This window comes from Pleurodeles waltl, chromosome 6 (genome assembly GCF_031143425.1).
Source record: "Pleurodeles waltl isolate 20211129_DDA chromosome 6, aPleWal1.hap1.20221129, whole genome shotgun sequence".
Classification (NCBI taxonomy): domain Eukaryota; kingdom Metazoa; phylum Chordata; class Amphibia; order Caudata; family Salamandridae; genus Pleurodeles; species Pleurodeles waltl.
Window position 1 is genome coordinate 519,860,450 of NC_090445.1, and position 23,236 is coordinate 519,883,685.

General features: G+C 40.9%; 1 protein-coding gene across 2 annotated transcripts in view; it reads left to right on the forward strand.

Moving 5' to 3' along the window:
* The window catches only part of LOC138299954 (cytochrome P450 2G1-like), a 335,658-nt gene extending 312,568 nt beyond the window's left edge, over nt 1–23,090 (forward strand). The window contains exon 9 of one of the 2 annotated variants that reach the window (XM_069238686.1): nt 21,462–21,739. In XM_069238686.1, the coding sequence (XP_069094787.1) occupies nt 21,462–21,589 (128 nt within the window). In that variant the 3' untranslated portion in view covers nt 21,590–21,739. Of the gene's footprint in view, nt 1–21,461; nt 21,740–22,529 lie in introns of those variants that run through there. The other variant, XM_069238685.1, reaches the window with a different exon arrangement.
* The last annotated feature ends 146 nt before the right edge of the window (nt 23,091–23,236 follow it).

Genomic DNA, 23,236 nt, shown 5'->3' on the forward strand with positions numbered 1-23,236 from the left:
TTTCAATGATATGGAAATCCAATGATGATAAATCAATGAAAGTATATGAAAACATACACATATCAGTGTCAACCTTGTGCATATATACTGCTATTTAAGCCTCTTTTCTAAAATTCCTTTGTGTTTTTAACCGCCTTGCCTGTCAATCCACACAACTATTTGCTTGGCAGCCATGACTGACAGTATTTAGAATCACTCAAAATACAACACAATTTATGTTTTTCACCACACTTAAAAATAAATACAGACAGGAAAATAAATGTGTTTTTGATTATTAATTTGTAAAACTCAGTAAGAACAGAAAACAGGGAACCTTAAATATATAGTAAGTTTTCTTACATGGTAAAATCATGTTCTTTTCCATGTTTCACTGCATTGCTTTTAAACTATAGCACAGCCAAAGCACAATGGTGCTTCTGTCACCCAAAATGTTTCGGCACATGCGTGGCATGTGTAAATACACACTACATCCCATATATGACATTTAACTGTTATGCCATTAGTGATACTTCTGTGCCATTTATTGTGGCCTTGCATGGAAGCTAAATAAGTCAACCATGGTGATCCAATGCACAGTACTTGCTTGCACCCAAATGGCACAGTTAATTGACTTATAGCTCCCTAGTAAAGTGGTACTACATGAAACCAGGGAATGTAAATTAATGCTACTAGTAAGCCTACAGCTCGTATTGTGACATCCACTTAAGTAGCCTTTTGAAACCTGTTTTTATGACTGCCATTGCAGTCTGTGTGCAGTTTTAAACTGCTAATTTGCCATGCCAAAATAACCCTTTGGCCAGGCCTACACCTCCCTTTTTAATACATTTAAGTAATCCCCAAGCAGCACATAGGGCAGGGTACATTGTATTTAAAAGGTAGGGCACTTTTGTAAGTTCTACATGACTTGTAGTGACAAACTCTAAAATGGTTTTTTTGTGCTACTGTGAGGCGTACCTTTCCCACAGGATAACATTGTGTTACTTTATTACATTTTATAAGTGCTAACAGGTAGAAATGTCATGTTTAGTATCAAAAGAATTGTAATTTAAAATCCTCTTTCAGGGTAATTCCAGATTTCAAATCACAAGTCTCAAAATGCCTTTTCTTGTCCTAACCATTTGGTGCCTGCAGCCTCTGTCCTGGATCACATCAAGTCAAGTCAAGTTTAAGTTTACTTAAATTCATAGTTAATTAAAACTGATACATCATACATTTTTACTCTCCCCATACAAAATAAAAAAAGCAAATACCTTCCATTCTAGTCTAAATGCTCTTCTTAAATGTATAACATATAAGATCAGTATATCTAACCATAAATGTTCTTCTAATTATACACTTCATAAAACATTACTGTTGTTAATTGTTTTTACTGGCAAAATACCTCCTGATTAGAGTGAGTATGTTATAGTCATAGCCACATACGTTTTGCTATAAAGTGCATCGATTTCCCCTTCTCCTCATCTTCTGTATGCGATTCTAAGCATGTTGGAGAGGCATCTTAAAGATTTTTAATACTTTTTCTTTCAAATAAGTTATACATTGATTTACAATTAAATTAATACTCTGGAGATAAAAATACTTTCCTGTATACTGTGCGGAGGCCTTGTAGACCAGCGAAAAATATATTAAGTTATTACTAATTGATAAGCTTGTAATACTTTTTTAGATGTCAAGCATAAACACTTTGTAAATCTGGTATTCAAGATATAGTCAGAAGGTTTAAAGCAGGCGATCACCACTTCTCTGCAGGACCGTATTCCCCTCTGATTGAATGCTGCTTTTAATAGGGTCTTACGCTCACTCAGTAGGCCATTACAGATGCAGATCAGATGAGTAATGTCTTCCAGTCCACAGCCACCGAGACTACACTCGGAAATTGTTGCAGTACGTTCCCATGATGCTTGGTGGATACTGCCAGGAATAAGGCCAAATCTGTGTTTAATAAAAATATCCTTCTCAGCTTTTGACCACCTGGCCTCCAGATATGGCTGATATTTCAGGAGTTTATACTCATTTACTACCATCCAAGAGTGTGACCTGGCTGCTAACAGGTTCTTATCCATTAATAATGATCTTTTCTTCGCTGTTCGGTTTAAGATTTTTTTAAATGCATAATAGGAAAGGTTTGAGTCCCATAGTTCCCGTACTTTCAAATCTTCTAATGCCTGATCTAGGTACTGTCTAGATTTGGCTGTAGGATTCAAAGTAATCTCCTTCCAAAGCACCTAGCAGAGTTGATTTCCCCTTGATAGCTGTAGGTGTTTCCAGGTTTTAATATAGCTACATTCCCTTGCTATATTTTGGCTTAATTAACCAGTCTCCAGTGTTATTTGAGCTTGGGAAGTACACCCTGTTAATTGAAATTGAGATCTTTCCAACTATACCATTTAGTTTGGCGGCATCTTGCCCACACAGGGCTTCCCTACTGTACCCTCTTGTTGAATTTAGTTTAGCTGCCACAACTTGTAGCAGGGGACGGTAGCTATGGATACTTAGCAGCTTTTTCAGAGTGCGAAAGTCAAGCAGTAGAACATTTCCTTTTCTATATAAATCCTGCTTCTGAGGGAGAAAGGAACCCAGATTATCAAATAGTACGCCCAGGTATCTATAGTGATTGACTTGTTCTAAGACTCCCCTTTGTGTATGCCATTTTGTATCGCTAATGTTTTTTTTACTGATTTCCATCACTTTGTTTTTTTATCTGATTGATTTCCATTCCGCTCAGTTCGGTGTATTCGATTAAGTTGAAGATGAGCCGTCGTAGTCCTACTTTAGTTTGGCTCAGAAGTACTGCATCATCAGTGTACAGCAGATTAGAGATAAACATGTCACCAACCTTAGGGGAGTGGGCGTTCACCTTATTAAACTTAACGGTCAACTCTGATAGATAGAGATTAAAAAGATACAGTGCCAGCACACAACCCTATTTCAGACCTGGATTTGGATGCAGAACGGTGTCTCAGACACCGTCTGCGAATTGCCATGGGGTCGCTAAGACCCACCTCATGGAGACAGCAGATCTCCATGTCTGTCACTGCTTTTTAAATAAAGCAGTTTTTTTTTTTTTGTATTGCAGCCCGTTTTCTTTAAAGGAAAACGAGTTGCAATACAAAAAAAATAATGAAACCATTTGGTTTCGTTTTTTCAGAGTACGCAGTGGCCCATTGAGTCCTGGCCCTTAAGTGCCGTCCCTGGTGTCCGGGGACTCAAGAGGGGTTACTGCACAAACTCTTAGAAAGTTGGATTTGCAAAATGTTGGACTTCCAAGACCTCCAGGGTGTCAGAGAGACCCTTTGCCAAATGTTTCCATTTTTTATGCAACTTCATTGGCTACAGCTTCCGGCTTGCCCTACTGGAGGATTATGAGCTCCATAAAAAATTGTAAGTCCAGTGGTAGAAATCTTGAACATGCAAAGGCATAAAAAGTCTCTGTCTGATAAGAGATTTTCATCGGCTGAAATATTTGAATTTCTCCCACTTCAGTTGAACTTTGTCTAGAGGCTATGCTGCTTTGAGAGGACTTCAGTGGATATAGCCTGTAACCATGCCCCTCTGGAGGATTTCACGTTTCATTTCAGAAACCCAATGTAAAATCTTTGAGATGAACATATTTGGTGTATCCTGCTGGTGCTTCAACGCAGTCAGTCTGAAATTTCACACCTAGTTCCTAGTCAGCCATGACCAAAAACTATCTTTGGTACTTCACTTCATTCTTGATGCTTTTATCGCTTAAGTCTTCAAACATTTATATCTCCAGTACCCCTTATCAGATTTTTGTCAATTTGGGTCATTTTTGCTTATTACATTTTGCTCTATTTTCCGAAAAAGGAGTGGAATTTGTAGTGTGATGTATTTTTACTTTTTAACTGCTTTGGTAGTTCTAAATGCTTTACACATTGTCTCTAAGTTTAGCCTCTCTGCTCTGTACCATAGCTGCCAGGGGTTGGGCTCAGGTTTAAATGATTGAAACCCTAGCCTGGACCTAACTGGTTAGTGATTTTATTAATTGTGGAGGAGTACCATCAGCCACTATTTAAAATACACTTTTTTGCAACTTGATGTTTAAAACTAAGCAGAAAATAACTTAGAATATTTTTTCTAACATTCTGTCCAGGCAAATAATGAATATAAGTGTATTAATTTTAGCTAGACCTGTCAATAGAGTACCTAGCTAAACTTACTCAGTTAAAACTGCTTTTGGATATTTAGGCTCTGTGGGTGTTACATTGTCAAAAAAATGGTTTATGTCTTTTTCTGTTTTATATATTAAATACCTGTGGGCTTTCAAGACATACTAGAGGTGATTTAATAGTAGGGCTCCCGGTTTTATGGTATATTTTTTTTTTACATTTCCGTCTGTAGTTGTCCATATTTATTTTTTAGCCATCATATTAGTATTTACCCTTAGTTATTTTGTGGTTTGCGAATAAGTGAAGTAAAAATGGTACATTCCTACTTTTAACAGATGAACATAAACACATACGTTGATGGCTTCATGTTTTAGCAAATTCAGCAGCCAATTATAGCAAGACACTACACCCACAGGTACATATCATCACTTTACCACAAATATATTCTAACTTATGTCTGTATTTAAATATATCTCTGCTTTTCGTTGTTTTAGAATTCACAACAGACAGCATGGAAAGTTACTCACTAGAAGCCCAATTTTCAGTATTTTTCCACTTTTAAAAATAAAAATAGACAGGAAACAAATTGTTTTCTCTCTGTATTTATCTGTACAAAATAAGTAAAAACTGAAAACTGGGAGTCTTATTTATTATCATATGTTACATAGGGTTCAAAATGTTATGCTATTTTGTTTTTACTTTTCCATCTGTAGTTATGCATATTTATTTTTGGCTGAGTTTATATGTATTTATCCATATTTATTTTAGGTGTTTTGAAAAGATGAAGCTGAAACTAGTATATTTACACATTTATTTTACCAATAAATGTGCACTCGTGCTTGAATGCCTGAGAAGTTTCAATGATATGGAAATCCAATGATGATAAATCAATGAAAGTATATGAAAACATACACATATCAGTGTCAACCTTGTGCATATATACTGCTATTTAAGCCTCTTTTCTAAAATTCCTTTGTGTTTTTAACCGCCTTGCCTGTCAATCCACACAACTATTTGCTTGGCAGCCATGACTGACAGTATTTAGAATCACTCAAAATACAACACAATTTATGTTTTTCACCACACTTAAAAATAAATACAGACAGGAAAATAAATGTGTTTTTGATTATTAATTTGTAAAACTCAGTAAGAACAGAAAACAGGGAACCTTTAATATATAGTAAGTTTTCTTACATGGTAAAATCATGTTCTTTTCCATGTTTCACTGCATTGCTTTTAAACTATAGCACAGCCAAAGCACAATGGTGCTTCTGTCACCCAAAATGTTTCGGCACATGCGTGGCATGTGTAAATACACACTACATCCCATATATGACATTTAACTGTTATGCCATTAGTGATACTTCTGTGCCATTTATTGTGGCCTTGCATGGAAGCTAAATAAGTCAACCATGGTGATCCAATGCACAGTACTTGCTTGCACCCAAATGGCACAGTTAATTGACTTATAGCTCCCTAGTAAAGTGGTACTACATGAAACCAGGGAATGTAAATTAATGCTACTAGTAAGCCTACAGCTCGTATTGTGACATCCACTTAAGTAGCCTTTTGAAACCTGTTTTTATGACTGCCATTGCAGTCTGTGTGCAGTTTTAAACTGCTAATTTGCCATGCCAAAATAACCCTTTGGCCAGGCCTACACCTCCCTTTTTAATACATTTAAGTAATCCCCAAGCAGCACATAGGGCAGGGTACATTGTATTTAAAAGGTAGGGCACTTTTGTAAGTTCTACATGACTTGTAGTGACAAACTCTAAAATGGTTTTTTTGTGCTACTGTGAGGCGTACCTTTCCCACAGGATAACATTGTGTTACTTTATTACATTTTATAAGTGCTAACAGGTAGAAATGTCATGTTTAGTATCAAAAGAATTGTAATTTAAAATCCTCTTTCAGGGTAATTCCAGATTTCAAATCACAAGTCTCAAAATGCCTTTTCTTGTCCTAACCATTTGGTGCCTGCAGCCTCTGTCCTGGATCACATCAAGTCAAGTCAAGTTTAAGTTTACTTAAATTCATAGTTAATTAAAACTGATACATCATACATTTTTACTCTCCCCATACAAAATAAAAAAAGCAAATACCTTCCATTCTAGTCTAAATGCTCTTCTTAAATGTATAACATATAAGATCAGTATATCTAACCATAAATGTTCTTCTAATTATACACTTCATAAAACATTACTGTTGTTAATTGTTTTTACTGGCAAAATACCTCCTGATTAGAGTGAGTATGTTATAGTCATAGCCACATACGTTTTGCTATAAAGTGCATCGATTTCCCCTTCTCCTCATCTTCTGTATGCGATTCTAAGCATGTTGGAGAGGCATCTTAAAGATTTTTAATACTTTTTCTTTCAAATAAGTTATACATTGATTTACAATTAAATTAATACTCTGGAGATAAAAATACTTTCCTGTATACTGTGCGGAGGCCTTGTAGACCAGCGAAAAATATATTAAGTTATTACTAATTGATAAGCTTGTAATACTTTTTTAGATGTCAAGCATAAACACTTTGTAAATCTGGTATTCAAGATATAGTCAGAAGGTTTAAAGCAGGCGATCACCACTTCTCTGCAGGACCGTATTCCCCTCTGATTGAATGCTGCTTTTAATAGGGTCTTACGCTCACTCAGTAGGCCATTACAGATGCAGATCAGATGAGTAATGTCTTCCAGTCCACAGCCACCGAGACTACACTCGGAAATTGTTGCAGTACGTTCCCATGATGCTTGGTGGATACTGCCAGGAATAAGGCCAAATCTGTGTTTAATAAAAATATCCTTCTCAGCTTTTGACCACCTGGCCTCCAGATATGGCTGATATTTCAGGAGTTTATACTCATTTACTACCATCCAAGAGTGTGACCTGGCTGCTAACAGGTTCTTATCCATTAATAATGATCTTTTCTTCGCTGTTCGGTTTAAGATTTTTTTAAATGCATAATAGGAAAGGTTTGAGTCCCATAGTTCCCGTACTTTCAAATCTTCTAATGCCTGATCTAGGTACTGTCTAGATTTGGCTGTAGGATTCAAAGTAATCTCCTTCCAAAGCACCTAGCAGAGTTGATTTCCCCTTGATAGCTGTAGGTGTTTCCAGGTTTTAATATAGCTACATTCCCTTGCTATATTTTGGCTTAATTAACCAGTCTCCAGTGTTATTTGAGCTTGGGAAGTACACCCTGTTAATTGAAATTGAGATCTTTCCAACTATACCATTTAGTTTGGCGGCATCTTGCCCACACAGGGCTTCCCTACTGTACCCTCTTGTTGAATTTAGTTTAGCTGCCACAACTTGTAGCAGGGGACGGTAGCTATGGATACTTAGCAGCTTTTTCAGAGTGCGAAAGTCAAGCAGTAGAACATTTCCTTTTCTATATAAATCCTGCTTCTGAGGGAGAAAGGAACCCAGATTATCAAATAGTACGCCCAGGTATCTATAGTGATTGACTTGTTCTAAGACTCCCCTTTGTGTATGCCATTTTGTATCGCTAATGTTTTTTTTACTGATTTCCATCACTTTGTTTTTTTATCTGATTGATTTCCATTCCGCTCAGTTCGGTGTATTCGATTAAGTTGAAGATGAGCCGTCGTAGTCCTACTTTAGTTTGGCTCAGAAGTACTGCATCATCAGTGTACAGCAGATTAGAGATAAACATGTCACCAACCTTAGGGGAGTGGGCGTTCACCTTATTAAACTTAACGGTCAACTCTGATAGATAGAGATTAAAAAGATACAGTGCCAGCACACAACCCTATTTCAGACCTTGTTTGTCTCAATTTTTCTTGAGAGCAAAGATCCATCCCCTATCTTTACCTTGATCCATGTAACAGTATATAACTGCTGAATGGCCTTTAATAATTTCCCTGGTATGCCCCAGGTTGCTAGTTTTTCCCATAGAAGGCTTCGCTGTACCAAATCAAAAGCTGATTTGAATTCGACAAAACACAAATACAGAGGTTGACTTTTTTGTTTGCATTTCTCAATGACAATGGAAAGAGTTAAGATGTTTGTAGCCATCTCAGGGCCAGTTGCAAAGCCTGTCTGATTAGGGAGAATAATATTATTCTCGGTTGCCCAGCTGCAGAGATGCTCCAGTAATAGCCCAGCATAGTATTTAGCCTCTACATCCATTAAGGTAATCAATCGGTAATTCTCAGGATGAACTTTATTACCTCCTTTAAATATTGGATAGATTATAGCTCCCTTCCAAGATTATGGAATGCATCCTGATTCGGTACAGTGGTTGTAAATCAAGACCAGTTTTTCACCCCAAAAGGCCAGGTTTGTTTTAAATAATGCATTAGGGATCCCATTTTGATCTGGAGCCACAGTGATTCTGCTGTTCTTTATTGAATTCACAAATTCCAACATTGAGAATGTTAAATTTGCGGATTCCCTTTGGAGAGTTGGGGTCTCTGATATAACTCCTTCTTGGATTAACTGATTTGTTATCTTGTCTAAATTTTTAGTGTCTTTCTTATTTTCACCAAAATTGTGATTTAGGTAATCAGACCATGTGGATTCTGCAATATTGGAACTAGTCAAGGACATTGGGGCTTTATTCAGTTCAATAACCATTTTCCAGAATCCCTGTGCATTTGAGTTTTTGCTCAGAAATAAAGCCTTTGCCCAAAAGCAATGACTATTCTGTAATTTACCATCCCATATTTGTTTCAGATAGATAGTAATTACGTTTCTTAAGTCAGCCTTAATATAACAGTCAGTTGGGTTTTTCTTATACAGCCTTAACAGTCTGTTCCGTTGTCTTCTTAGTTTGATTGTATGAGCTGACATTTTTACATTCTTTTTTGTTTTAACTCACCCCTGGAATTGATAGTTCTTTTGTGGTCTATCTATGAGGAGATCAACTGCAAATCTGTCCAGGAATGTCAACAAATGGTTATTGGGTCACAGGATATCGTTATGGCATTGGTCAAATATCACAGTTGACCATTCTCCAATGGACTCCATTGATTTTTCATTCCATCGCAGGTTCTTCTAGTTCATTGTAATGATATCCCTTGATGTGGGTGGGGCAGGATTAAATATAGGAAAGCCCCAGCCATTCTCCAGACATCGTTGACCATTGTGACTTTTAGCTGACTTTATTATCTGATACATAGTAATTAGAGTAAATAGGGATAAAACGGCTGCAGTGTAATTGATTGTTGCTTGAGTTCCAGTGACATAGCAAATAGTCGCTGGCGGAGTATCTTGTGGAAACCTCCTGCTTAGGAGTCTGAGCCCGAGGGCCTCAAGATCTTTTACTAAGGAAAGCGCCTTAGTGTCAGGTTTACCTTGCTATATTGACCACACGGACTGCTGCGGGACTGCCCACAGCTGATCTCGCAAGATGGTTTGAGCATCTCTTTAAAAATGATGTAGAAATTTCATATTGAAGTCCCCAGCTACTAGAAACTCCAGGTATCCTAGATCCTGATAGGCAGTTAATCTTGTGTCTGTCAATTTGGAGGATATGTGTTTTCTGGAGCATGCATCTGGATAGATGCAGACATTAATTAACAAAAGTGAGCTGGAATGCTCTTTGTTCCATCCGTCTAACTTCACTAACAGAAACTCTTCATTTTCCTCATTTACTCATGTACATGAAATATTTAGACCTTCTGAAATAAAGATTGCTAGTCCCCCCTTTGGGAGGCCAAACCTTTTTTCTCTAATTGCTGGGGAGAAAAAGCCTATAAATACATCAATTGTAAATGGGTTGGTAGCCCAAGTCTGCTGTAACAAGATAATTTGAAATTTTAAATAGACTAGTGAGGCCTTTGTGTTGGTTATTTGATCTAATCTCATTTATATTCCAAGAACAGCCTTGGATGGGATTATCGTGAGGAATTACCAACCCAGAGTGTGCCCGGCTATTCGGAAGTCACTGACGATTTTCTTGGTGAATTACATCCCACAGCTACCCTAGATCAAGCTGCTGTGAGGTGTGAATATTGGATGCTTTGTGCCCCCTTGTATTGATCATTGGTACCTTGGTTCCTGAATGCAGATCTAAGGACTGAAAAAGGTTTATTTAAGTCTTTTGATTTATTTAAATTGGGCAAATTATTTTGGACCTCTAGAGGCTCGGTATAACCTATTTGTTGGGGTTTACTAAATTTAATTCCCCATTTTAAAAATGACCTTTTTTTCTTTTGCGACTCTACTTGCCACGTGTCATGTCCTCCAAGTTACCAGGGTTGATCTGTTAAGTTTGCCTTCATTGATTTTAGCCCCGGATGGGAATTTTATAGAAACAATATCAGTAGGCTTTATATCTTTAAGGGCCGGAATAACAGTTTTAGTATGTTTCCTCAATTTAGTAAGTCATATGGGCCCCTAGATTGATATTATGGTTCCAGAATTAGTTGTTTGCAATCTATGGGTGGACCATAGTCGGGATTTCTTATAGAATCACCTGGCTGTCCTATTGTGATTTGACAGCACAGAGTCTTCATCTGGCCATCCTGAATTTGATACATTTAGCCACGCAACTGAGAGTGGTCTGGGAGATTCCATCATACCCTTTGCCCCTAATTTCACCCTTTCCAACTGTTTGATGGCAGACCCTTTTCATTTTTTTACCAGAAGCTGATCTGTTTGGGCCCTTGTTTGAGCCCCTTGACGGTCAGCAGATTCGGAATTGGTAACTGTAATAGTTATACACTTGTCATCAAATTACCTCCTGTGGATTACTGGAATAGTACTCAGTTCAGCTTTCACCTCCCATTGACATGGTTTCAAATTGTGTGATTTCTGCTTGGCTAGACCTATATCCTTTAAGTTTAGTGAATCTTGTTTTCCCTGCTTTCTATTTTCTCCTCATTGGAGTTTGATTCATTCTGCTCCCTATGGTTTTGGTGAATAGGCCCCCTCTTTTGTGTGTTGAATAGTGGGAACAACTTGTTGGTCATTGGGTTGCTCTTTTTATTTTTATTTTGGTCATAAGGCATTCATATTCCATTTCCTATGTCCTGGTTTAGAGAGGAGTTCATCTTTGTAGTGGGAGGGGCCATTAATACACCCCCTTTTTTATTTCTTGCTTACAGTTGTTTTTTCTTTTGTCTTTTTATGGGAAGCTTTTCTAATTGTAGAGGGGACACCGCAAATTTAGGGGAGGGGTGTCACGACTTACGTGCTGCTTTACCCTGGAGGCAACAGAGCGAGTGGTGTAGATCCTGTTCTGGAATGTTCGGCCTTGGCCCAAGTAGGGGCAACTCTTTCTGGTAGCCACGGTGCTGCAGGCAATGGGTATGCCAAGAGCAGGCCGTGTCCCTCAGAAGTAGTGCCAGAGGGATAAAAACACTGAAAGGGGGAAAAAAACCTCCAAAAAGATAGAATCCTGCAACAGGAACAAAAAGAATAGGTAACAGCAGGAACAAAATAAAGGAAAATACACTGGAACCGACGACAACCAGCACAGGAATACAAGAAAGCAGGAGCGAAGACACCATCCAAACAGAAAGTATTGCAGCGCAAGGAGAGAAAGAAACACAGCCCTTAAATACCAACAAACAGGAAACAACCAATAGGAAGTAAAAGGACACCATCTTAGATAGGGAAAAGCACATAGAACAGAATGGACTAGAAACCATAGAGAGTAGGGAACAAGGAATGCTGGGAAGAGAAGGGTACTATGGGAAAGGGGGAAAAACATAAAAGAAGGCACAACAAGATGTCCAGAAAAAAGAAGAAAAGAACAGGTGAGTGGGGGGGTCAGACCTGCCAAGACACGCGGTGCACTAAAAAAGAAAGAGGCCCCATGCATAATTTGGTGCCTCGTAAGGTACAGAGCATCTGGGTGCGCAACGCGTCTTATGACCGCGTGCTGCCGCCCTAGCCGAATGTTTGGCTCGTGCCACGCGCAGCGGCGTGACAAGGGAGGAGGAAGTGTATTTATTTGAATCTCAGTTTGATGTCCTTCCTCCTTCTCAGGGGAATTTAATAGACATACAATTTCACTGAGTGCTCTCTCCTGCCTGCACCCGGTTCTTCAAAAAATTATATTTCCTTATCAATAAGTTTCTTAGGGCAGCAAGTTACTATGTTTCCCGTGTTCTTATTTAGGCTGGCCTCCTGTTGTTGGGAAGATTCTTGGGCTACAAGTCCCCCCCTTTTATCATATTTAGATTTGCCTTATGGTTTGTTATCATTGAATTTAAAGCCTCTGGGAGTATGGCCAGCTTGGTGATTAAGAACTCACAGTTGCGATCTATTATTGTCATCTCTGTAAAATTCTTATCTCGCTTTGTAAGGATGTTTAAGCTAGCCAGCTTCTGATCTATCACTGCCACTAATTTTGCCATGGCATTCAGTATATCCACCTGGACGTCCATTTTTGAGGACTGATAGGACAGGGTGTCAAGAGTGAGTTGCGAGGTCTTAAAGAAAATATCCCATACAGCATTTTGATCCAGTTGGTTCTGGGTGTTTCCTTAAGGCAGTTTGTTATCATTTACAGCCTCCCTACTCTCGGAATCATATTTTTGTGTTTTTGATATGATAGAGGCATTTGAGGATCTACCTTCAAAGGCAGAGGTGTCCAGTTGAGTGTCTGAGGTAGCAGCTTGCTCTTCTTGTGGATTGCCCCCCATATCTTCCATCAGTGGTCCTTTAAGGACATGTACCGTGGATCTTAAATCCAATTGTAGATGAGAAGAAGAACTAGCATTTAGATTTAATGAGCCTAGTTTGTTAATATCGCCCAAAGTGTGAGGAATTTCTCGAATGAAATTCTCCTTCTCCTCCTGTGGGCCCAATGCAGATAGTCGTGGCGTGGAGTCCATACCTCTTTCAATAATTACATTTACCTCAAAGGGAGTTTGGAGCCCTAGTTGTGGATGATCATTCAGGGTTTCCATAGATGGACAGTTTGAGGCAACTGGGGACGGCAATGATGACCAGAGGGTTAGTAGATCTAAGTCACTGATTGAGCCCCAGGCATCTAGCTGATCCTGTTAGGCCTGGTGTACCTACTAGGGCCCTTGGGCACTTGAGAGCTTGATAATTAGGTGTTTGGTGGCTTTGCAACTTGACACATAGTATGGCGAGTGGGTCTTGTTCATTCCCCACAAGCTGCACCCAGACCTGCCTGAGCTGCTTGTGTGGAGGCTAAACATTTGGTGCCTGCAGCCTCTGTCCTGGATCACATGAGTGAATAGTTGGCAATTAGCCTTTGTATATTCCTCCCAGACAGTGAGACAAAGGAGGCTATGTGTTGAAAAGTTGAGCCATCCTGACAGGATGGGTGGAACTGAGCTGTTTACGCTTCCCACTTATATTTTAAAGGGCTATCTCACACTCACAGAGGAACTTGCCACCATCTTGTTGTCATCCTTGACCACTTGGAGTCTGGGCAAGGACAGGAAGGATGTTTCAGATCCAGATGGCTGGAAAGCTTAGAAATTTCTCCCAGTTTAAAGGTCGACACCTGGTATACATATTGGACCCTTAGACCAACTTTTTAATACACTGTTGGACCTGTGGACATTATAGAAGGACTGCCTATTTCCCTACAGAAGTGCCCTGCTGCTTGAGGCCTGCCTTATTACCCAGAGGGGTACCCTGTTGCTTGAGTCCTTCCTTATTCTTCAGAGGACTGCCATGGTATTACTAGAAGACTGCCCTTCCTTTTGAGGCCTGGCTTGTTCGACCAGAGGACTTCCCTGATGCTTGAGTACTGTCTTGTTTTCTGAGATGAAAGTATAGACCTGCTTCCTTCATCCCAGTCCAACCTGAGTTACTCCAAGGGTCAGTGGGTTGACTTCCTGTTCTGAGCTACAGGGACACAACAAGCTCCATTAGCCTCCCTGCAACTGAACATCTGACCTTCTGCAAATGGCACTGAATGGACCTGCAATTGAACCTGTCTGGACCTGCAAGTGGACCTCTCTGAGCCTCTTAATAAATTGAGCATCACTTAAAATATCCTTATGGATAGCAAACAAGCGAGGAATGTAAAGGCTTTCTTTAGTCCTCCGCTATGTGACGTTTACCACAGATGCTCCATTCCAGGTGAGTGCTGGTGATTGTACTTTCCATGTCATATTTCTAAACAAAGTGCCAGTGCATTAAACCCTTTTTCTTGCTAATGCTCTTTTTTACATTGCAAAACAAGTTCTCATTTTTGTAAATGCTTTGCTTCATCTGTGTACCACTCGTGTCCACATTGCAATTCATCTTTTTTCAGTTTTGTTGAGTTTGCATGCATTTCCTAAATAGTTACATAAGGTAAATACATTAATTCCAATATAAAAGGTACAAACCAATGTTCAGGATATCATTTTAAAACATTTTGAAAATAATGTTCTCAAGCATTTTCTAGGATTTGGAGATGGGATCACTACAGCAATCAGCAACTACACCCACACTCACAGATGCACACACAGAAACACACAGACACACAGATACACACACACATATACACACATTCCTAGATAAAATCCAAGGATTAAAGCAACTGTATTGTAAGGCGAGAGATCCCAGGTGCAAAATTACATCTTTAAACTTAAAAACACTGAAATTCACCAGTTAGAGGCAATTGATGTAACTATAAATCAAGCGGTAATACCTGTAGAAGGGCTCAATGGAACAGGTTTTGATGTTATTGATAAGCGAGAGGTATCTCTAAGTATTGATAAGCTTGGTAGTGTTGTATGTTTGCTATTCTGTATGTATAAAATGTATGTGTATTTACATCTATTTCAGTAAAGTTGACCTAGGAGTAGAATATTTCTGTCCTGTATGGGTTGTGGGCTTCCACGACAAATGTGACATTGCCACCCTCTTCTGAAAGCCATAGTCTAAAAGAAACTGCATGAGCAGATGTAAACCGTTATTCCTGATGTTTATAGCGTTTACCATATTTGAGAATAGGTGTTAGGGTTGGGAACACCAATGGGGAAAAAACTGTCTATGTCTCAAGCTTGAACGACCTACAGCCTAGATAGGTACTCCCTATTTGGTTGAGGAGGATCACCCCTAAGACCATGGAAGTCTCTGTGTGATGGTACTTTGGGTACCTTCAGTGTGTTTGAGACAGATATACTCTGGAGACTCGTAAAATTACTGCCTACACCATTGTTGGTGACGCCAGGTCATAAGGACTCTTGTACTCCATTGGGACTGGTGGATTTGAGGCGGTAGCACCTCTGCGTTGTAGGTGACTGAGTCACTCTCACACCAGTCGGCAGCTGTCAGCCCAACCCTCCCAGCTCTCTAGCAGCATCTCACCAAAACCCAACTAGTAAAGGTGATTTGTGGCAGCCTTGCATGGGGCTCTGAAGACCCCTCAGGGAAATTGTGCTGAAACAAGCCTTCCCCTTTTCTCTCCACACACAAGTCTCTTACACACATACAGGCAAGAAAAAAGATGCAGGACAGTTTTTAATACATTTATTGAAAAGACTGCAATCTACGATAAAATGCATGAGCAGCAATGATTAGGATAATGAGGAATAACAAATCAGCATTGTGAAAATTAGAGATGCAAATATAAACAACCCCAACATATTGCCATGACATAAGTATACAATTCCTACCTACAAGTCGAATCTCTAGCCCCTGAGTGAGAGCATTGCGATCTAAGCCAAATCTATCTGTACAGTGTGCATTGGGAGCAAGTTTATGTTCATGCACAGAAGCCTGACGCCGGTATGTACCTGAGCCCTGGACTGTTTACACAGTCATGGGGCCCGCAATAAAACATATTATTTTGTGTGCCTCACATTCAATTTTTGTGAATCGGAGGAAGGGAACATGATGAAAGTATGTCATTCATAGCACTGATAATGACGCTTTTGCAGAATAGTGGATGATATTTAAATTAAAAACATTGCCACCAAAAGAAGAAGAAATAAAATGAATACAAATGAATACAGGGATACAGAGCCTAATAACTAGGTAAAAGGACACAGGCCACAAGCCTAAGCTAAGCTATCATTGTGCCCAACCGACTAACTAAAATGGATACATGACAAGGGCCATTAAGGCTGAATCCATCAACCAGTTGAGTGTCACCTCCTCCCCACCCACTGTAAGAAGGACCACCTCAAGGTGCTGCAAGCTGCCAGACCATGCAGGTGGTGTGGAGGATTCACCCCACATGTGGAAGACTGCCCAGCGAAGAGGAGAAAATGCTCAGCCTGTGACAAAATTAACCACTATGCCAAAGTCTGTGGCTGTACACCCTTGGCGAAAGGGCCCAGGAGAAAGACGGCCAACCGGGTGGACATGGACACCGTGCTAGCGGATGATCGTGACATGGATAACGACAAGTCAGAGGGCACGTTCACGTCATACACCTTCTGGAGCTGAACCCAGGTCACATCCGCAGTCCCCCCAGTGCAAAGTCATTATTGACGGACAACCATTAGTTGCCCTTATCAACACTGGGGTCCCAATCAATATCCTGCCACTGCACAAAGCAATGGCCTCCCCACCAGCACTACACACACCCCACCATCACCAGAGTCTATACCTCTGACACCTCCACAAGCCTCTCACTGGCAGGTGTCTTCACCACGACCATCAGTCACCAAGACCAAGCCACCAAAACAACAGTGTACATCACCGAAGGAGGAGCCAACATGCTACTCAGCTACCATACAGTAGAACTGCTCCAGATGGTCCAGTTAGCATTTGGAGTCCACATCAGTGCCACTGACTCCCTCCTCGAGGACTTCAATTACCTCTTCCATGGCATTAGGTGTTTCAAAGAACAGGTTGTCCACCTTCACATCAACCATTCGGTGCAACCAGTCACACTGCATCATTGAGCTGCTGAAGTTGGATGATCAAAAAAGTGGAGGAACCAACCCCCCGAGTTGGCCAGTGTCCTTTCCTACAAGCCAAAAAAGCCAGAGTAATTGCATACATCGGTCAACATGAGGCTCCCTTACACCGCCAGGAACAGATAATGCCACATAACACCAACCATGGACAACATCATGTGGGAACTCTCCGGCTTCAGGTGGTTGTCGAAGATTGATCTACAATCGGGCTATCACCAAATCCTCTTGGCAACTGAATCTCAGCACGTGACCAGGTTCTCCACCCAACTGGGCTTGAGACAATATAAATCCCTCAACTTCAGCATGTACAGTGCCACAGAGGTGTTTTAGGACATCATAAGAGGAGTGCTGGCATGCCCTACAGGCATGTTGAATGTCAGTGAAAACATCCTGGTCCACGCCCCTATTATGGAGGAACTTCTCCAGAGACTAAGATCAGTGTTTCACCGGCTCCAAAGTTGCAGCCTCACTCTACCACAGGGAGAAATGTGAATTCCTAAATGAGGAAATATACCCTGATTCTGCCAAGGTCCATGACATCCAGACTGTGCCTCCACCACCACTGGAGTGAAATGCTTCCTAGGAATGGTTACATATTGTGGCTGTTTCATGCTGAACCTGAACCAACTAACTGGACCACTATGTGAACTCACCAAGTTGTGTACCCCCTGGCAAAATAAGTTTTTTTATGACACAAAACAGGCCCTGTCCCGCAACAGTACACTCACCTACTTCGCCACTGGCAAGGACATAGAGCTTTCAGAAGATGCCAGCCCACTGGCCTAGGAGCTGTCCTGCCTCAGAGAAAGCACTGTGGACAGTAGGCCTCCATCACCTCTGCCAGCTGTGTTCTAACCCCGACTAAGCAGCGGAACTCTCACATCCAGAAGGATGGCAGGGGGCAATTTTGTAATTAGGTCTTTTCTACCCTTCCTGGGGGCAGATCGGGCTAAATTAATTAGGCCGATCTGCCCCCAGCGGGGGAGAGGGGTGCAGAGCCACTAGGCACCAGGGATTTTTTTTTGTTTATACTCATAACGGGCGCAACCCCTTAGGCAAGGGTCGCTCCCCAGGGGCAATTATTTTATCAGGCCTTTTATGTCCCCCTGTGGGCAGATCGGCCTATATGTATGAGGTTGATTTGCCCCCGGCGGGGGCAGAAGCCACTAGACACCAGGGATTTTTTTTTACACTGATAAGAGGAGCGGCCCCTTAGGCAAGGGTCGCTCCCTTTCAGGGGGGAGCAAATTGTTTTAAGGTCATTTCTGCCCCACTTGGGGGCAAATTGGCCTTTTTTTATTATGCCAATCTTCCCCCAAGCAGGCCTGAAACCACTAGACATTAGGGATTTGGGTTTTTTGTGACAATTTAAAAAAGGGGAGCTACCCCTTGGGCAAGGGACGCTCCACTGGGGAACAAATTTATTTAAGGCCATTTCTGCCCCCCTTGAGTGCAGATCGGCCCATTTTTTTTAGGCCAATCTGCCCACCAGGGGCAGAAACCACTAGAGGCCAGGGATGTTTTTTTCTTTGTGCCAATTTCACTCAAAGGGAGCGACTCCTTAGGCAAGGGTCACTCCCCTGGGGGGCAAATTTATTTTAAGCTATTTCTGCCCCCATTGGGGGGGGGGAGAAAGCCCCCCAGACACCAGGGAAAACATTTTTTTTTTTAAAGAGGGTGAGGGTATACCCCTGCCCCAAATAAATGGGGACAGAGTTCTTCTGCCCACCGGTGGACGGATGGGGTAATTACCCCCAATCCACTCCCCAGGGGGATGCAGAATGCCTATGAGATGCCAGGGAATTAAAAAAATATATATAGTAGGGTGGTGGCTACCAACCAGTATGGGCATGGTTATGCCCCCACCCCTACTGAAGGGGGTAACAGTCTTCAGCTCTCCCTCAACACACTAACACATCTTATCCCACGGCAAGCAAGAGGACGTTTGATTATTTTGGGTTTTGGTTTCACATGTGGGCCATGAGAGCTTGTCTAACTCTGAAAATCGTCCCACTTGGAATGGTGAGGGTTGCACATTTTGGACTTTGGGACGCTGCCATGTAGAAAAATCCACGAGACCTAGACACATCTGAAAACTAAACATCTGAGTCCAGGGTGGTGAGCTTCACATGCACCCCACACCATTTTCTTACCCACAATGCCCTGCAAACCTCTAACTTTGCAGGAAATCACATATTTTTCCCACATTTTTGTGATGGAACCTTCCGGAATCTCCAGGAATCCACAAAATTCCTGCCAACCAGAATTGTTGCATCTCTACCGATAAACATTTTGCCCCACTTGTCACCCTAAAAACGTTTTTTTTCAAAGTGCCCTTTTGGGCCTGCTATGGTTCCCCCTCATTTTCAACATGTTTTTTGTTCTTCCCTGTGACAGACACTTGGCCCACCTACACAAGTGAGGTATCATTTTTACCGGTAGAATGAGGGGAGTGTTGGGTGGTAGGAAATTTGTGCCGGTGCAGTGATCCAACAAAGAAATGTGGGAAAAATTAGATTTTTTTAGCTAAATTTGAGGTTTGCTGAGGATTCTGGGTAAGAAAACACTGGGGGATCCACACAAGTCACACCTCCCTGGACTCCCTCGGGCATCTAGTTTTCTGAAATGTTTGGGTTTGGTAGGTTTCCCCATATGGCTTCTGAGCCCAGGACCCAAAACGCAGGTGCTGCCCCCCTCAAAAACGGGTGTTTTTTATTTGATAATTTTGATGTGTCCACATAGTGTTTTGGGGCTTTTCCTTTTGCGGGCACTAGGCCTGCCCACACAAGTGAGGTACCATTTTTATCGGGAGACTTGGGGGAATGCTGGGTGGAAGGAAATTCCAGAACTTTCTATCACCAAAATGTGAAGAAAAGGTGTTTTATTGCCACTTTTTGAGGTTTGCAAATGATTCTGGGTAACAGAACCTTGTGGCAGCCCCACAAGTCACCCCATCCTGGATTCCCCTAGTTGTCTAGTTTAAAAAAATACACAGCTTTGGTAGGTTTTCCTAGGTGCTAGTTGAGCTAGAGGCCAAAATCCACAGCTAGCCACTTTGCAAATAACAGGTCTGTTTTCTTTGGGAAAATGTGATGTGTCCACATAGTGTTTTGGGGCTTTTCCTTTTGCGGGCACTAGACCTACCCTCACAAGTGAGGTACTATTTTATCGGGAGACTTGGGGGAACGCTGGGTGGATGGAAGTTTGTGCCTCCTCTCAGATTCCAGAACTTTCTGTCACCGAAATGTGTGGAAACAGTATTTTGTTTGCCAAATTTTGAGGTTTGCAAAGGATTCTGGGTAACAGAACCTGGTTAAAGCCCCACAAGTCACCCCATCTTGTATTCCCATAGGTATCTAGTTTTAGAAAATGCACAGGTTTGATAGGTTTCCCTAGGTGCTTGCTGAGCTAGAAACCAAAATCCACAGCTAGGCACTTTGCAAAAAAGAGGTCTGTTTTCTTTGCGAAAACTTGATATGTCCATGTTGAGTTTTGGGGCATTTCCTGTCGCGGGCACTAGGCCTATCTACACAAGTGAGGTCCTATTTGTATCGGAAGACTTGTGGGAGTACTGAGTGGAAGGAAATTTGTGGCTCCTCTCATATTCCAGAACTTTCTATCACCGAAATATGAGGAAAGAGTGTTTTTTTGGTCAAATTTTATGGTTTGCAAAGGATTCTGGGTAGCAGAGATGCTGAAAGCCCAACAGGACACCCCATCTTGGATTCCCCTAGGTATCTAGTTTTAAAAAATGCACAGGTTTAGTAGGTTTCCCTTGGTGCCAGCTGAGCTGGAGACCAAAATCCACAGCTAGGCACTTTCCAAAAAACATGGCAGATTTCAATGTAAAAATGTGATGTGTCCATGTAGCGTTTCCTGTCTTGGACATTAGGCCTACCCAAGCAGGTGAGGTACCATTTTTATCAAGAGATTTTGGGGAACACAGAATAGCAGAACAAGTTTTATTGCCCCTTGTCTTTCTCTACATGTTGTCCTTCCAAATGTAAGACACTGTGTAAAAAAGACGTCTATTTGAGAAAAGCCCTGTAATTCACATGCTAGTATGGGCTCCCCAGAATTCAGAGATGTGCAAATAACCACTGCCTCTCAACACCTTATCTTATGCCCATTTTGGAAATACAAAGGTTTTCTTGAAACCTAGTTTTTACTCTTTATATTTCACCAAATGAATTGCTGTATACACGATATACAATGAAAACCCATTGCAAGGTGCAGCTCCTTTATTGGCTCTGGGTGCCTAGGGTTCTTAATTAACCTAAAATCCCAGTATATCTCCACAACCAGACGAGTTCAGAAGACGTAACGGTATATTACTTTTGAAAATCTGACATTGCAGGAAAAAGTTACAAAGTAAAACATGGCGAAAAATTGCTTTTATTTACCTTAATTTCAATATTTTTTTATTTCAGCTGTTATTTTCTGTAGGCAAACCTTGTAGGACCTACAAAAATGACCCTTTGATAAATTCAGAATGTTGTCTACTTTTCAGAAATGTTCAGCTGTCCAGGATCCAGCATTGGTTTCACACCCATTTCTGTCACTAACTGGAAGGAGGCTGAAAGCACAAAAAATAGTAAACATGGGGTATGTCCCAATAAAATGCCAAAATTGTGTTGAAAAATGTGATTTTTTGATTCAAGTTCCTGCCTGCCTGTTCCTGAAAGCTGGGAAGATGGTGATTTTAGCACCACAAACCCTTTGTTGATGCCATTTTCAAACCACAAGCCTTCTTCTACAGCCCTTTTTTCCCATTTTTTTTTTTTTAAACAATATTTTTGCTGTATTTTGGCTAATTTCTTGGTCTCCTCCAGGGGAACCCACAAACTCTAGGTACCTCTAGAATCCCTATGATGTTGGAAAAAAGGATGAAAATTTGGCCTGGGTAGTTTATGAGGACAAAAAGTTATGCAGGCCTAAGCGCAAAGTGCCCCAAATAGCCAATAAAAGGCCTGCTATTTGAGGGGAAAAGGCTTGGTAGCGAAGGGGTTAAGTGATCGAAAATGCTGGTGCCAGTGTTTTGTGCAATGCATTTAGGCAATCATCTCAATACTATTTCTTGCCCAAACTTCACTGGTTGCCTGTCAATCAAAGGGTCCTCAATATCTACCTTTGAGCCTACTACAAAACCTGCCTCGTCTACTTTCAGAATGTCCTCCATCCCAACACCTGTGCTTTCAGCCTTCGACCGTCTCATCTCCAACCGTTTCCCTTGCCCAAGATCAAGAAAGCTGGATTGGGAGGTGGTTATTCTCCTCTCTAGCAGCAACGTATTGGAATATTTTCCTAGTCTCTGTTAAAGCTATATAGGGCCATCTGCAATTTCTTGACTCCTTAAATAATGTGTCTTATTTCTCTCTGCTTCTAGCAGTGGCAGAACACCCTCTGGAGTTGGGCTGTCCACATTTTGACGTTGGCATATTGTGCAGTAACACTTAAACGTGCTTACGTACAATGCAGTTACCTCAATGTGTGCCAATGGATGGTTGTTAAAATGTATTAATAATGTTTGCTACAATGGACTACAGCTTTCATTTTCTTGTGGCTTTTCTCACTCCAGGTAAACGAATTTGCGTTGGAGAAGGGTTGGCCAGGAACGAACTGTTCATATACATCACCTCGATCCTTCAGAACTTCAAACTTAAGTTTTCTTGTGATCCAAACGAAATTGACATCAAGCCAAGATTGAGTGGTTTGATTGGCATCCCAGTTAATTATAAGGTTCTAGCAATTGCCCGCTAAGGATGGTGGGATTGTCTTCTCAGGAAGGAACACCATAAGAAGGATTGTTTTTCTTTTAACAAATTCCGACATCACCTAAGCTGCTAGTTGAGAAAGAACGTACTATTATATTTTTATGTCTTGTGTGTTTATGATACTCTTTATGTGCTTCCTCAGTTGTTCTTGAATTGCAACTACTTACATATCAGAGGTTTCACTAAAATGTATTATCGTAACAGATTTATTTCAAAATCTCATGCAGTGGGGCAATTTTGTTGAGGAAAATTATGTTTATGATGTATTATTTTTTTTTCACTTGCATAAATGTACTTTCATCAAATATGTTATAAGCAAGTTTTAAATGATTGATACATTCAAAAATAAAGATTCGTGATGAGTACACGTTATTGCTGATTAAAGCCGAGAACTGCCTAAAACAAAGCGTATAAGCTTATTCCACAATTCAAAATTTAGAGGTCAGAAGAGTAAAGAAGTAAATTGTTCGAGGTGCCATCAAAAGACACTGAGAGTAGCAAAAGGAAGAAT